The following is a 16,466-nucleotide window of genomic DNA, read 5'->3' as shown; positions in this document are numbered from 1 at the left end:
CGTGCAGTGGAGCATTCCAAAGCACCCAGGGCTAAGGGAGCACAAGGTGCTTTCAGACCCTTCCCCTGTTACCCTTCTCCTTTCCCTCTATTTATTTATACTAGCTACCTAAATAATTCACACTGCCTGCTTTTCAGCCCGAATGTTCCTCAGAAGAGGCCTACAATGAGCTATTGCAGTCACCAGATGGACTCAGAAAAGCAGCAGGTGGGGCAGATGGCAAGGCGCCCCGTCTGATGCTGCTTGCTTCGGCATGGACTGCGTTTTCCTTCCAGGTACATTATCATCATCCTAACACTGAGCGGTGTATAGTTTGGGGGTGGGGTGGAAGTGGGGCGCTGGCAAATCCTTTACATGCAATATTAGAGGAATCATAAATTACCAGCTGCCCTCTTCCTCCCCGCCCCCCTGCAACCCCCGATGTTTTATGCTGTTGCTTTGTTAGTGGGTTTTCTTTATTTCTTTTTCTTTTTTTTTTTTTAAGACTTTGGTGAAGGTTCCGCAATGCATTTTGGCACTAAGGATAAAGAAGGATGCATCCATTGGAAAATTTTACCTCAGCTTAATAAAAAAGGAAGGCAGGAGGATTAGAGGAAGTGACACAGATAGAGTCAAGACTATTGGGGGGGGAAGGTTGTATTTTCACAAATATTTTGCAAAAACCACAAATGAAGCGAAAACATAGGTGAGTCGATGACTCAGCCTGCGTCTACAGTGTCTCACATAAAGGTAAGCAGCCCTTTGCATAGATCTATCTAGTGGAGGAGATAAAAACCACAATCTTATAGCTTTTGGACATAAGAGGAAATACGAGCTATACCCAAATTAGGGCAACTCTTTGTCTTACATTTCTGGTGTCATTTCCGAAAGTGTGGCATTTCCCCTCCAAAGTGTGTAATTCTACAGTACTGAAACACACACAAAAAATTGTGTTGCCTATCCCTTGGTGTTGGAAGCTTACAACATCATAACGCTAAGCCATCATGAGACAGTCACTCAGTAACATGTAGTATAAATTTTAATTGAGCATAAACACTTGACAAAAATTCTCCAGAGATATTTCTGGCATATTCTGATGGGCAACGGTATCATGATACCATGATTTTAATCCTTCTATAAACTTAACTGATGCCAGTATAAATCTTATTACCTAACTTCACTAATCATCTAATTATAAACACCTAAAAAATGTGAAAGACAATAATTTTAATGAGCTGAAGCAAACCAATCTGTATCTTCAAAAAATAAATAAATAAAACACTTTCATAAAATTGCATTCCCACTGAAGAAATGCTGCAAAGACACAGGCAAACTGAAATCCCAGGCTTCTGGGGTAGTTTTGCAGGAATTCCGGACAGACAGTAGCTGTGAAATTATCTCAAGATTAAGGGCAAGGTTTTCTTACAAAAACTACCTTTCAATAGTCATTTATTTTGATTAGAATGAGTTCACGAAGTCAAACCTTTCCCTAAAAGCCCAATCATATAAACCTTCCAGAGTTCAAATAGATCCCCCTTGCTTTCCCTATGATCTATAAAGCATATTTTACATGATCTTTTAAAAAAATTTTTCCCCTCTCATTTCCAGTCTGAAAAACAAACCATATACAAGTAATTGAGAACATTTTAAGATGTAAAGGCAACTTTGGTGATCAAATCTTCAAAGCCTTCACGAGGAAGCAATGTCAAAATGGCTTTTTTAGCTGAGGGAACACAGGCCAGACCAGACTTGACTGCTTCAAGACCCCCAATCACACTTTGGAAATATTCAGGATCTGAATCTACAGTTCCTAACTGAGTTCATGGTGCTAACTTTGTATCAGTCCTGAAAAGCCAAAAACCGAAAATCAGGTTGGAAGCTTCAGTGTGCTTAAGTTTTAAAACTCCTGGTACCTAAAATCCTGCAATCCTGTTCTAAAGACTGACCCAAGTTTAAACAGGAGACGTGGGTATAAAAAAACACATTTTTAAGTGGTTTTTATGCACCCAAGATCATTTTATAATTTTTATCATTCACTTCAGGATCTTAGTGCCCAGGACAGTGCTTGTATAGAAATATTTGTGAATGAATGATCAAGAAAATGTAGTTTAATGCACTAAATGGATTACTTTAATGCTTTTAAAAATTGCAAAACAATGCATGTAATCTTTTTCGATGCAACATGAAAAGTTACTATATCCAATCAATCTGACACCAGAGAGTTGGTTATGAAAAATACACTTCCCAAATCAATGTTAAACTGATATCTTTTAAACTTGACTTCATTAACCATTATTAAACTGTTGGCCCACAACCTAATTAATGTACACCACAGAGGGTATTTAATAATACTAAATAATACTAAACAGAAGGGGATGGACATTTCTTAGAAAAAAACTCATTATAAGGCAAATGGCCGTAAGTTAACATTTAAAGACAGTAACTGTGGAAATAAAATGTGATTTTAGATTTACACATTTCATAATGATTGGGATATTCTCAGTGTATTCGATGTGTGTTAAGCCTGCCACTATTAAACAGGCAGACAATATTCCTTCTAAAATAAAAAGCAGCGAAGTCTCACCTAAAAATACATGCTATTTTAAAAGCAAAAAACAGTAAGGATAAGCAAAGAGTGAAGGAATGCATAGGTAATTTTAATTTAAGTCCTGGATATAAAAGATCATAAAGGTAATGTATGTTACCTGTTACTTGATGATACTCGAAGTGAATGATAATTGTGATTTTTAACATTTCAAAATTATCCTTCAGTAAAGTGTATGTGATAATCTCGAACAGATCCATCTTATATAAATATGTATAGCTGAACGTATTTTTGTAGGGTTAGAAATCAGAGTAATTGCATTTCATATACACACAAAAACCCCCTACATTTGTTTTACACGTGTTGAAAGAATAGTTAAGGCATGTGTCTGTATATGCGTGTGTGTGTTTATGTATCTCTATATATAATACAATTTCTCTAACTGGTTGAATTATTTCCCAATTTCAGACCCCCTCCTGGATGTGGCCAACTCCTACAGCTCTACAAAACAAGTTAGTCATAAAATATAGATATCCAAATTTAAAAATTTTAAAATTTTATCCAAATATATAGTATATGTTATAATTGGCATAATTTAAAAAGAGAAATAGATTTTTAAGTGCCACTTTCCTCTTTCCTAAACAAAATATTGATAAAGTGACTCAAATGCCATAAGTTTGATGCAATGCCCAATTTGTTAAACACATGCAGCCTTCCCAAATTAACTATGATTTTTTTTTTTGCATGTGCCGGCTGGCTTTCTTCTTCATACGTAGGCATCACTAACTGAAAAACAGAATTGGGGGAGAGAGGGTACAATCTCTAAAGAAATTACTTCTTTTACTTCTTTGTGGTTCACCTCCCTAGGTGAAAAAGATAAATTAAGACACATCATTAAACACACACACACACACACTCACACACAAATGGTAGGATAAACCAATGGCTAAAATCTTTGAGAGGCTGGAAACAGCACACTGAGTCACTATCAACTTTAATTAGTAAGGAAGGACAGTACCTCTGGATACTAACTGTAATCCTCGTGCAAGATTTAACCAGATCCCCCTGGTTCTGTTTTGTGTTTCCCCTCTGAAAGTCTAAGAAGCATTTTCTACCTAAGTTTTGAGTTTACAGTTTAAAAAGGCAAGAGAGAGAGAGAGAGAGAACAGGATTCCTTGCAGGCCTTCTCCCCACCTAAACAGAGCCATTTGCATAGTCCATTGAACACTGTTTAGTAAACACGGAGTGTAGGGACCACAGTGGCTTCTATCTTCCTGGCCTGCCGTCCTTTTAAAAGCAAGGCGGGGATTCTGTTTTTAGTACACACTCGGGTTCAGTGTTAATCCTGTTTTATGTTGTTCACACCTGCTGCTGACTAGCAGCCTGCTGATGGGCCCGGGCTCACGCTGCTGGGAGAAATCCCACTCCCGGAGGAGCGGACAAAAGCTACTGTACAGAGCTGCAAACAAAGCCTGACCAGGGACCAGGAGACGGGACAAGCTGACCCCGGCAAACCTTCCCTCCCGTTTGGCACATAAGGTTCCCATGTCCCCCACGTTTGCCACCCAACAATAAAGGCCACCGATTGCTCTTTTCTGAAGGAAACCGAACCCCATGGCCTTAGTTCCATTCCTCAGCTGTGTATGTCTTTGGGTAAAATTAATGCCCACGCAGTAAAAACAAAAATGTCCTAATCAGGGGTCCACGTGAGCCACACTTTGTGTCCTTCCTGAAAGAATCTATCGCTGAAACCAACCTAAATATGAATTTAAAATGCCCTATGGCTAACCTCTCCTATCCTCGAATTTTACATCCAAAATGAACAGAGATAGAAAATCATACGTTCTGCCATCAGTGGCCACTGAGTGACCAGGACAGTGACTTGGATGCTAAGACCGCTCTTCCCCAGGCTCCCACCCTGCACTGCATGTGCCTAATAGCGAACATCAAAAGGAATGACTTCTTTTTTGATCTTAGTACCAGCGATAAATCAAATTCAGTGCCACAGACAGGGGGGAATTCGCTACTGAGGGAAAACCCCGAGACTGACGGTGGGACCCGTTGGAGGCATTCATTCGCTCAATCACGTTTCCAGTAAACGACGCCCACTCTCCTTTGCTCCGAAACAAGATGTGAGTTGCCGTGCGCTTACCCAGAGCAAGAAAAACTGACCCAGTCCTGATATGACCCTAAGGCAAGAGGTGCTTTGGGCTGACATTGCCAGCAATGGCCCCGGAGCCCCTCTCTCCTACCTACAGACCCTGAGCCCAGGTCCCTTCTCTCTGGAAGCCAGACTCTGCCCACAGGTGCGCACAGAAAGCTCCCTTTTGGCCAGCACAGCAGAGCTCCAGGAGGAGCTGCACGTCCGGGGAGGGGGTGTCAGATGGGAACTCGGGGATCGCTTTCTTACATGTCCCGGAGCACCTTTACTACTTGCAACAGCCAAAAAAGCATCATGGGCTCCACGGCCAAGTTGGAGAGTCCTGGGTCTGCCTAACCCTCAGTGGTGCACAGATTTAATGGAGCAGAGTTTTCATACTTCTCTGGGGGGAAGCACGCAAAGTGCCACCTCGCATTGTAAGGCTCTGTTCATGAACAAAGGTGAGGATGAGATGTTTGAGGTGTCGGCGTCTTTTCCCCGGTTTGTTTCTTATCTACCCTTAGCAATGTCCTCCCTTTTGGAGGTTCAGCACTCCAGCTACTCCCTGGTCTGTACCACGCTCTTCCTCAGCTGAGGGAAAACGCACGGGCTTCTCAGAAGCAGCTTAGCTACCACAGGTGAGAAGCCAGGTAAATGCATACTTTTTCAGCATGTAGAATACTGCATACTTGGGACCACTCCCAAGTCTTAAAGAAAACAAAAACTGTTCTTAAAAATGATCCTATGATATACTTGCCTTAACTGTAGACAGAATTCATGTGTCCCCCTAACCTGACACAGCCCATCATAAAATCAAATAAAACAATAACAGTTGTCGCTTTCAATCTGCTTACGTAATATGAGAAGTATAGGAATAAATTCAATTATTATGTTGAATCACAGGAAGATGCTGAGAGACGACCACTTCTTGACCTACAAAAATGGCAATTTCATGTGGTTTCATGAAAACATAATTAGAATCCTATTACCTCACTTTCACACAAAAAAGGGTGAAGTTTTGTCAGGAATTTCATGATCCCGATTTGACTTCCCTCCTGATTCTCCCTCAGAATGCCACCTCTAATTTCATCTGGTTTTGTTTCATTATTATCAAAATGGGACAATTTACCTAAGTAGATTTCAAAACTCGACCCTGGGACGATGTGGGGTACTCAGGTCCTAGCAGTCAAGAAGTCACTGGAAATCAAGTTTTGCACATTCGATGGTTCACATTTCCAGTGCAGCGTTTACTACAGGACTCACTTTTCTGAGAGGCGATCCCAGATAACAGAAGAGCCCACGCTTCCTTCCAAGCGCCAAGACCCCACCACCATGGAGTATGATGGAAAAAATCTCATCCTTGATCCTTCACTTAAGGACTGGAACCATGGATGAGTTTTTTCCCCCGGGTGACTTTTGAGTTTGCTCAGGACAGAAAGAACCCCGTGGACGAGCAGCAGTCACAGCTCCGAGATCAAATGATACTGAGTGTTCCGCGCGGAGTGCCGGGGACAGGAGGGAAGCCCTCGGATCAGAAGGAAAAGCAGCAGCCGCGACAGCCGCTGTACGCATGATCAAGGGGGTTCAAGGGGTTCGCCGTGCAGTTGCCTTGCAGCGGGGCTCCGGAGAACGCCCACTTCTGAGCAAAGTTAAGACCACCTTATTTTGATTATAGTGCTTTCCTCGGGCAGGAATTTTTATTTCGGCCTGAATCTTAAACCATTACATTTCCAGTGATGCATTTTTATGTTTACAATTGACATCTTCATAAAAGAATGAAACCTTTGAGCAACAGCTCCAAAGCATGAAGGTTGCCTGCAGTAAGTACTTAAATTATTTTACACCTAAATGGAGCTCAGTTGTTTTTAGTTAAAATTTAATAAACCTTAAACTGATGACCTTTCTTCCACAGAAAGGCCCAGAGTTGCAAAAACGAACTTTCCAGTGAAATATATTTTAAGGAACTAGTGCTGAACAAAGGGCTATTTAAAGCTGAACGCTTTGTCAATTTATCAGCCTGTGAACATTCTGTTCCCGAATCTCCCGCTGCTGAATGTATGGAACGCTGGTGCCTTGCTTAATCGAATACTATTGATTCGAGTGTGTCACAGTGATCTCATTGAGAGTAATCAATAGTAATCCAAAATCAATCAATCTGCTCTTGCACTATCATTTATCAAATCTGAATACACCAAATTATTTGTAGGCGTCAAATTACAAAGAAGAGAAGATGGTTGAGCTGGGAAAGTTAATGGTTTATATTAAGAGCAAAACCAATATCTCTCTCTTTGTCAGGGGAGGTGCTTTAAAATGGGCTGTGGCTTGGACAAATACATTTATCTGCTCATTAAAGCATCCTAAATTTATAATTAATCTCATTCCATTCCGGGGGGGAGTGCAAAAACAAGATTTCTTATATAGGACTTTGCTGGTTCAGCACAAGTGACATCAACGTCCACATGCCCTAACTTACTGAACAACAGCACGCAAGCATTTTTACAAGTCTGATAAGCTAAGTTTCAAATGCCTGTCACCCCTCTGCTGGAAAACAAGGGGACTCGATTGACACAGGACATAACAGCATCTTCTAACATCAGAAATGATGTTTAATAGAACTGGAGTGGGAAAAGGCATACTTAATTTCTCCAGAGAATGTACAGCCTAGATGCACCTGCTTATCGAAGAAGCTGCTCGTGATGCTGAAGGTTCCTTTATCAACATATTCACCTGTAATTTAGTCAAGGTAATAAATCCTGCTATTCATTACGCACACTCAAAAGCAGCCCTACTATTTAACTTGAATGAAAAAAGGCACAGAGTGTCTAAAACATTTACTTTTGCTAATGTAAAAGTGTTGGCATTTTACTTCGTTCCGATAAGCTGGTGCCAGTAGCAGAGTGATTATTCTTTTCTTATTCAAGCCTATCAGCATTTCGAAAAGCTCTCTCAATCTTATCAGGTGTATGAACAGCACAGTTACTGAAAACAGTTTGTACTGCTCCTCTCTCTTTCTGCCAAGCTATCTGATAAACCCCCAACTAACTAACTGTATTTACACACAATCACACAGAAGTTGTATCCTCCACACCCTGTAGCCAGACTCCAGGCTGCCACGGATTTTTGCGCTGGGACATTAACTTAACAAAAATGTCAGCAGTGAGTACCCCAAACTGACAACAATCAAGAAAACACCATAAAAGCGCTCAACTAGAATGGACAACAAACAGAAACAAAGGAAAACAAATAGGAAAAGTCGAAGGCAAGCCCTTTGGAATTCGAGAGGGGGTTAGAATATACTGTGTTTGCAAATGCGGATGAATCTCACGTACTTACCTTTAATCAAAGTAAATGATCCCTTAGCAAAACAGATGAATAGAAACAGACATTTTCAAAGAAAGTATCGCTGCCATGGAGGGGGTTGAGGGAAGTTTCTTAGAGCGGTGCAGGGATTTCCCCCACCTTCCAGATTATCTCAGTGTGGACGAAGAGAGGTTCATTACATAAGCAAAGTAAGACAATAGACAATATCACCGAACTTACCCCATAGACTGAAGACAAGATAGAAAGCAAGGCTGTCACATATGGTGACCACATTCTCAGGACAGATTTTCCAATCATTACAACCCTCATAAATGCTCTAGACATTAAAGTTTTGTTCACTATAAGGAAATTAAAAAAAAATTTAAAAAATACAATTTGAGTGTATAACCTCTTTGTATTTTTCTCATTCTTCAGACTTAACCAACTGAACAGTTCCATATAAAGGTATGAGGAACAAATCACCACCCAGGCCAACCTGAGCAGGTGATCTGCTCTCCATTTCTATCTATTAAAAAATGCTTAGACCAGTTCATGGTTCATACGAATTGAGAGACACACCTAATCATTGAAGGGAAGGTCTTTGGAGCATGAAAGACAACAATGACATTTATAGAACATAAGAGAAATCTAAAATGTACTTGAACAACTGAATCATAAATTTCTGACCCTGGGAAAGAATCTCTGCTCGGGCTCCTATATAAGAAATCCTATATAAGGATTATAAGGATATAAGTCCCTATATAAGAAATCTTGTTTTTGCATAAATTAGCCATTTGTTCCTCACCTCCTTGCGCTGAATGGCTAGGAGAGGACAGAAAAAGGCGGCTGCATGCTCCCCCCTGAGCCCAACTCCTGATTCTGTCTAGACTCCAAGACCAGAACGAGCCTCTCCTTAGATGTGTAGAGCCGTGTGAGGAATAAGCCAAGTGTGGAGTTCAGTCCAATTCAGCGGATGGTTGCTTTTCCAGCTGGGACACTATGATCCCACGACTGAGGAGGCAGGTCTCATGTAAGTCTACGGATAAAGGGATGCTTCTGTCATCTACTGGACCCAGCACCAACTGTATACAGTTACTTCCTCATGGAAAAAAAAGACACGAGTCTCATCAACCATATGTACCTTTCCCTTTCCTGGGTCATGAACAATGGGTGGCAAACATAATATTCCTCCTTAAATTATCTGATCTGTTTTAATAGATGAGTGATGCTGAAGAAAGGATTGTCAGAGGATTCCTTCATTTATGGGAAAATGAACCTAATTTAACGCAGCCAGCTTACATTTTTGGAGAAGTTCAAGTTCTGTGATAATTTGGAATTACAGAGGGCAAAGGGCAATTGATTAAAGAGTCTCATACCTGAATACTTTTCTCTAGACAAGTACCTTGGTCTCTATAATTTTTCATATTACTTGTTATTTTTGCTAAGTATGGATATGATTTTAGACACTTTTCAAAGTAAAATAAATTCTTACAACTATAAAATGTAAATATAATAACTGCCTTGAAAAGAATACCTTTTAAAACATTTCAGTCCACATTGTAAGCATTAAAAGTGAGCATTTATTTTGTTTAAATTCTCAAAAGCCATTATAAATAGGCAAAATCTTCCTAGGATCGATGAAAAATTCAATTTTTCATTTGCGAGGGAACCATCCTGACCATGGAAGGGAAAAAAAGTTACCATGCATCTGCCTATTTTCTGTGCACAAGTTCTTTTTCACATTTCATTTTTTCTTTTTGCATTTTGAATAAGCCATACGAAAAGAACGCCCAAGACTTTTATCTTCCTCAGAAAATGTATGCAAAGTGCAACAAAAAGAGATGTCCCTTGTTAAAGATGGATTGCCCATGCTCCTTCCGATTCTCCACTTCTTAAAGTCTTTATTTACTTCATACTCAGGAGCAACGGAGGTTCACCACTTCAGAGACTTTTAAAACAATAAATCCCTTTGTTACTTCCAAGAGAGTAGAAAGATTTGACCGTGTTTAAGTTATCCTCCCCCACTCTTGTTTTTTTTTTTTTTTTCTGGTACAAAACTCATTATTGTCTATGCTGTCTGTATTCCCACAGAGTTTTAAAGAGAAGTAGGCGAGCAGGCTGGTTTTCAATACACTTCTACTAGCCATCAATCTCTGATATGATAGGAGAATTTATCGGTAGCTTCCCTTTTATTTAATACCATTTTAACCAATTGTTTGTGGAGAAGGTGTATGATGAAGCAAAGTTAAATTGACACATCTGTGATATGCCTGACAGCCTTCAGTATGCCTAGTATTAATTTGTTTTCTTTGGCTAGGTAAGTACTGCCAAGGCATATTACACATAATGTGTACTTCCAATCAAAATGATGAAAAGTATATATGCAATTCTGTGTCACTCTCAGCAGTATGAGAAAGCACAGAAGAACGTATAGGACAAAGACTGCCTTTTAAAATTAAAACATAAATTTACTTTGAAGTTCATTCTTTTTTTTTTTTTTTTTTAAACAACGTAATCTAATCTTAGGTAGGCTCTCCATGAGTTTCACACTTGAAGCAGTAAAGAGATTTTAAGTGCCAAAGCTACAGCCATAGGTTGCATTTCTGACGGCCAGGGCTGGCTGTTGCTTATCTCTCTTCAAAGGCACACACAGGTTCATGCCAGTATACTGAAGTGCACTCCGATGGACCAGTGAAAAGTCATTTTATTTAAAACTGCACCTTTTCTTTGAATGCTTTGCCTTATGAGTTCTCTTCCAAATATACATTTGTTGCCATAAACTAAGATGGCATGGCACCTGAAGAAATCAAAAGCATAATCGAAAGCATAAAAAGCAAGTTTCCCCCAAACATTCAAAAAATTTTTTTCAATAAAAAGGGGACTGATACATGCATGGGCACACATGTGCCTACGAACACGTACACGCACGCACACCACCACTACCGCAAAATCTAAATCCTCTCAATTTGATGGTTTTGTATAACTGACTAGAAAATACATTTGGAAAATAATGAGAAAGAGTGTCCAAATCAGAGAAAAAGAAACACCTGGCACTTCTGTCAAGAAAAAAGTAGAAAGGAAAGATGTGTTTGCTTAAAAACTCTGAATGGAAATTATTTTTAATAGCTGAGGTTTCCTAGATCTTGGAAAACAGAAGTCTGAAATGAACTTGAGACAAGAATGAGATGCCAGGTAAATCCTTCAAAAGGCAAAGGCTGTCACTTATCACCCTCAAATAATAAAGAAGCTAGCTCTGATGTGATGCACTGGCAGAAAGAAACAGTAGGATGTAAAAGAAGAGAGAAAGAAACATCAAATTTGTTTAAGTGCTATACATACAAGTAAAGATAGGAAATGAATCCAGGAATTTAAACCAGAATATAAATAAGAACAAGAAGCACAACACAAAGAGCAGCTGGCTGAGTGTTCTTTCTCAACACTCATTCAGATTTACTAAGCAAAATCACAGATCTCTAAACTTACCCCTTCGAGTAAAATTCAAAAATTCTGAAATCTGTGATGTACTTTAGAGAAACAGAACACTTACTAGCCTTCTATATTTGCTTTCAGGGGAAAAAAAGGAAAAAAAAAATGAGGAAATGACATATTTATGTAATACAGATAAATAAAATTCCTATTTATGCATTTCTCTGAGAGCTATCATGTTTACATTCAAATATATTTGTCAGGCCCTTGAATTAAAAAAAAAAAAGAATGTAGCCAAGAGCTGATTCAAAACTGTATCTTGGACATGGGCCCAAACCATTAAATGATGCATTTAATATTAGTAGCTTATTTCCTATTTTACAAATCATTTATGATTACCAGCTTTTGAATTTAGGAAGGATAGCAGTTAAAAATTCATAAAATCAGAAACAAATCGAGTTATTAGGTTACCTGTTAACCTGTCTTTCTGTAGAGTTAAACCCATTCAGTTTAAAATCAGACCTGGCAAATACCCGAAACACGAATTCCAGGTTAAAATCATGCCTGGCAAATTGAACTGGCAACTAATCGATCTGAAAAATACCTGAGATTCCCTTTATTTTATAAACGTAATGAGCACTGTTAGCAGCCTACCCCTTCCCATAGAGGTACATATTTCACGTGCATCTATACACGCAAACACACACGTGTGTGTATTCTACAGACTGCTCTGGATTTTCAAGTACGATGTGTGTCCTGACGTATGTGTAATAGTCCAGACCATGCATATCCATATACCCATGGCGGTGAAAATCATCAACAGCAAAGCATACGAAATGCAGTGAGGAGAAGAGAAGCGGCAGAGACGCCTGGTGTCCCCCCTGCACTATCAAACACACACATAAGTATGATTGGAGAAACAGAACCTAAATATTTCACTGTCAGAGAACGTCGCAAACTGCAATTCATTTCTATCTCATGTGCTTTAGGACAATGACAATTTAATACAAGGACCGTGGATGTAAAAGAGATAAAAACTGAACAAACTGGGCCAGTGTAATCAAAGATTTTCTCCAGAGAGCTGGCGAGGGCCAGAGCTCATAGGCACTTAGAACAGATCAACGTTGTATTGTTTCTCTCTTCCATGACTTTGCTATGAAGCAAAATTCCAAGCCAAGCTTAGCTACTGCAATGACTTGAAAGTCCTATTGAAATACCTCCGATGCTCTTCTCTATTTCCAAATGCTTCAGAGGTGGCTCTCAAAAGTTTATTTGATATTAACTGGTTTCACAGAAATCATTGCCATTAATTGCCACTTGTCTGACCAAGTACCAACCATGGACACAGATCTGAAACTGTTTTATGAAATCCTAGAAGCCAAACCTTCCGTGCTGCACAGCACTTTAAAAGTAAAACAAAGAAATTTTTTTTTTTTTTTTTTTTTTTTTTTTTTTGTCACTAGGCTAAAACAAATGTTGAGGAATTTTTCACAAGTGATACGGACTTGAGACTGGGCATTTTGCCTACCTCCCAAAAGAAAGGTCTCTTCTTTGTCTGTAGATCTTCCAGGAGTAAGGTATTGTGAAAGTATTGTTAAATAGACTCAGAGAGAAGTTACCTGACCTCTTTGATGAACAGCCCCATGTATGTAAAATTAATTGCAAAAGTATGGCCCAGCTAATGAGATGGTCCTTATCTTTTCTCAGCACAGGAAGCACAAGTATTTTTCTGCTGGCTCGATATTTTATAAAAAATGCCTAAAGTGTTATTAACTAAGTAAAAATCTGAATCAAAGACCTCAAAGAAGCAAATTATCATAAATTCTAAAACCTGGAAAACCTGGAGTTAAATCTGATTTCCTATATTATTTCCTTTTTAAACCTTAATTTCTTTTCTTTTTGACTTTGAAAAGAAAACCAAAGGGGAAAAAAAAAAACCTTTTCTCCAACTTCTATGAGCATTTTTAAAAACAGAATTACAATACCCTTTTTAATAAGATGATCAATATATATTACAGGTCAGATTAAATCAAAGAAATATATCAAAGGCCATCAATTTAGAATTCAAAAAAAAAAAAAAAGGGAAGAACAATGATACCTTATTGGGGGGAAAACACTGGAAAAATGATCATCCATGCAAGAGAATTAATGGATATCCACAAGGGCTTTGCTAATAACATGGGTTAATTACCGCTGCAACACACAAGGCTCAGTAAATAAAGCAGCAGTGCCATAAACACATTAAGATGAGAAACCATCACTATAAGAACCAGCCAACACCATCACCCTTGCCTCGACTCAGGAAAGGGAAAGCTGTTTTCCAGCCCTTTCTGTCAAAAGGAGGATTTCTAAACTTAACCACCAAATGTTTATAAGGTAATCCATAAATATACTGACACAAAGGGCTGGTGAATCATGGGGTGCCCATCCTTTACGCACCACTCCTATCCCACATTTATTCCATTAACTCAGGAACACTTATTTTTGCTTACTCGAAGGAGAAAATCACATGTTACGTAATACACACTGTCTGGCTATCTTGACTATCTATAGTTTGGGATATGTACAATGGCTATTAAATTTTCAGAAAAATAGAATTAATCTGTTCGCTTTAGTGCAGGGATGGGCAAGGTTACAAGATTCTGCCGCTCAAGAACACTCACCCCTAAAGTGCATTAGTTGTCACTTCCAGCAATTTACAAAGAAATCATCTGAAAACCCCACCTACACCACCTACCTTTAAGGCTGCAGGTGTTTTCAACAGATTTACAGAGAAGAAACAGGAGGAAAAGTAATATGAGCTCTAAGTCTGGAGTTTAGGTGTTCTTTCTTAGAAAAATAAACTTAAAGTGTCTGTTCATAGTTTTCAAATAATATCACATCTAAAGTGATTTAGGCAAGCTCCTTTTTCTAAAAAAAAAAAATGTATCCGCTCAGAGTTAGGCTTGCTGCTGTTGTTACTGTACAAATCTTTTCTTCCTGCCTATTTTCATCTCATACATTTTGACATTACAGTATTACTTTTGGATAGTTGTGTTTCAATTTACATTTTGCTGTTAATAAGGAGAGACGAGGCCGAGGGAAAAAACAACAACAACAACAAACCGAGACACAGAAAGAGTGGACCGTACAAAATAAAACTTGCATAGCTCCAAAGAGGAATTCTAAAACACAAATCTGTTTCATTTGCAATGTTGGGATTTCAATGATCAGGCTGAATTTACTAAACTGTTCCCTCCTCGCCTTGCCTGTTTTGGAGTGTTTCAATTGCCTTTCCTTCTTCCAACAGCTGTGACAACTGTTAAAACAGTCAGTAAAATTAAGTCCGCTCTATAATCCTGTAGTCAATGTTACATTTTAATCAGAGGTTGAAAGGGATTCATGTGATGAGCACAGTCATTTAGAATGATTAGACGGACACATATGTCAAAATGAGCAGATATATTATTTTCATCTATTTATGCTATCAGTTATTACTGCTATTAAATGTGAAACAAGCTCTCAAGTATTATGTCCTTTAATGTGCTGGCACATTTCCTAAAATAAAAAAAACACATAGTTATAGGTTAACATTTTAGGCTCTCCTAATGGTGGTCAATAAATTGTATGAATCTTTTTAACAGCCTCCAAAACAGAAATTGGCTAATATTTTCCTCTGAAACTGCATAACTCTGGTTTCATTTCTATGTATACACACACGTGATAGGGTTTAACCCAGTACAATTACTATGAATATTAATAGCATGTATAAATTCTGTGGTTTATTAATTGAGACAGAGAGGCAGATGCGTTGCTTAGCATTAGATCTTTCTGTCTGTCCAGTGAACCACGTAACCATCAGAACTGCATCCAGACAATAAATCTGTATTTTTTTAAAGATGACTTTTAATTGAGCCAAAAAGAAAGCTAGTTTGAATCTTGCGCCAAAGCCAAAAGGACATGTGCCCTGATTTCATTTAAATGCATCTGCTTTAAGAGGCTTATCTAAACTAATTATTCAAATTAGCTATAAGAAGTTAAATTCAAGAAAACTACTTTAAAAAGAAGCCTCTGGGGGATTTTTAAAGTTTGTTTTGTTTATTTATTTACGGAAGAAAGTTCAGAATCTGGGTGAGCGTGGATAAAGCCTTCTCCCTGACAGGAAGACATTTACACCCTCCAGTTCCACGACACCCCCCCCCCCCCCCCCGTGCACTAACCTTCAAGCCCCACTTGAGTGGGCAGTCCTACCTTTGTTTATTTCTCATTTTTATTTTCACACAATTTAAGGTTGTTTCTGGCCGTGAGTCTGTCGAACCGGATGCAACCTTGCCAGCTTTCGGTCCCTTCTACGCCCATCTCTTGGAGAATAGCCCTTGAGCGAGTGTGTATGTGAGTGTGAGAGAGCGTGTGGGGGGGGGCACGTGCAAGCGTGCAGAGACAGATCCACACACACTCGCACCCCTACACACACGAGCAGCCACTGACAGTGCGAGGCACTTTTCATCTCTTACTTAATTACAAAGCAATGCAATACGCAGTCACAAAGGACAGCTAGTGGACATCTACCTATAATGCACTGCCTCCTCGTCGAGAGTTTCAGATTTTCTTCCCAATCTGTGGAGAGATGTGTGCCAAGAGCACTCTTTTCAGAATTATAACAGTTGGTATTACAGTAATGTGGAAGCAGAGCGGTATAACCAACTCAACAGAGAGATGATCCAGGGACAGGTCTCAGGGTAGACGAATACGTTATCTTAACAGTGGGCTGAAATTAAGTTTATGACCTACTCATCTATACAAGAATGCCTAATTGACTTGTCCTACCCCATCCACTTCTCCCCCACCTTTAATGTTCCAAAGATATAGATACCGATATATATACACATAGACACACAAATCCATGTGCATAAAGATATTCATGAATCCGATTTAAACTGCACCTAAGAACAAAAGTACTTTTCCCTATTTTCTGGACATGATCCATGACAACAAATCCACAATCTCAATGTTGTCTGTTCAAGGGGAAATTTTAAAAGTCACTACTGTTTCTTCTTTAGTTTTTTTTTTTTTTTCCTCCCCTTAAATATTTATAAT

General features: G+C 38.9%; 1 protein-coding gene across 13 annotated transcripts in view; it reads right to left on the bottom strand.

Annotated features, from left to right (window-relative positions):
• ESRRG (estrogen related receptor gamma) overlaps window positions 1-16,466 on the bottom strand; it is a 622,952-nt gene that overhangs the window by 211,143 nt on the left and 395,343 nt on the right. Inside the window, exon 1 of one of the 13 annotated variants that reach the window (XM_044266831.1) lies at window positions 15,621-15,682. The exons of 11 other annotated variants lie outside the window; for them this stretch is intronic. In XM_044266831.1, coding sequence (XP_044122766.1) covers window positions 15,621-15,637 — 17 coding nt within the window. In that variant the 5' untranslated portion in view covers window positions 15,638-15,682. Of the gene's footprint in view, window positions 1-8,769; window positions 8,790-15,620; window positions 15,683-16,466 lie in introns of those variants that run through there. One more of the 13 variants, XM_044266843.1, reaches the window with a different exon arrangement.

Source organism: Neovison vison, chromosome 10, assembly GCF_020171115.1.
Source record: "Neovison vison isolate M4711 chromosome 10, ASM_NN_V1, whole genome shotgun sequence".
Taxonomy (NCBI): domain Eukaryota; kingdom Metazoa; phylum Chordata; class Mammalia; order Carnivora; family Mustelidae; genus Neogale; species Neogale vison.
Note: the sequence above shows the minus strand (reverse complement) of the source record. Positions and strands in the feature narration are given on the sequence as shown.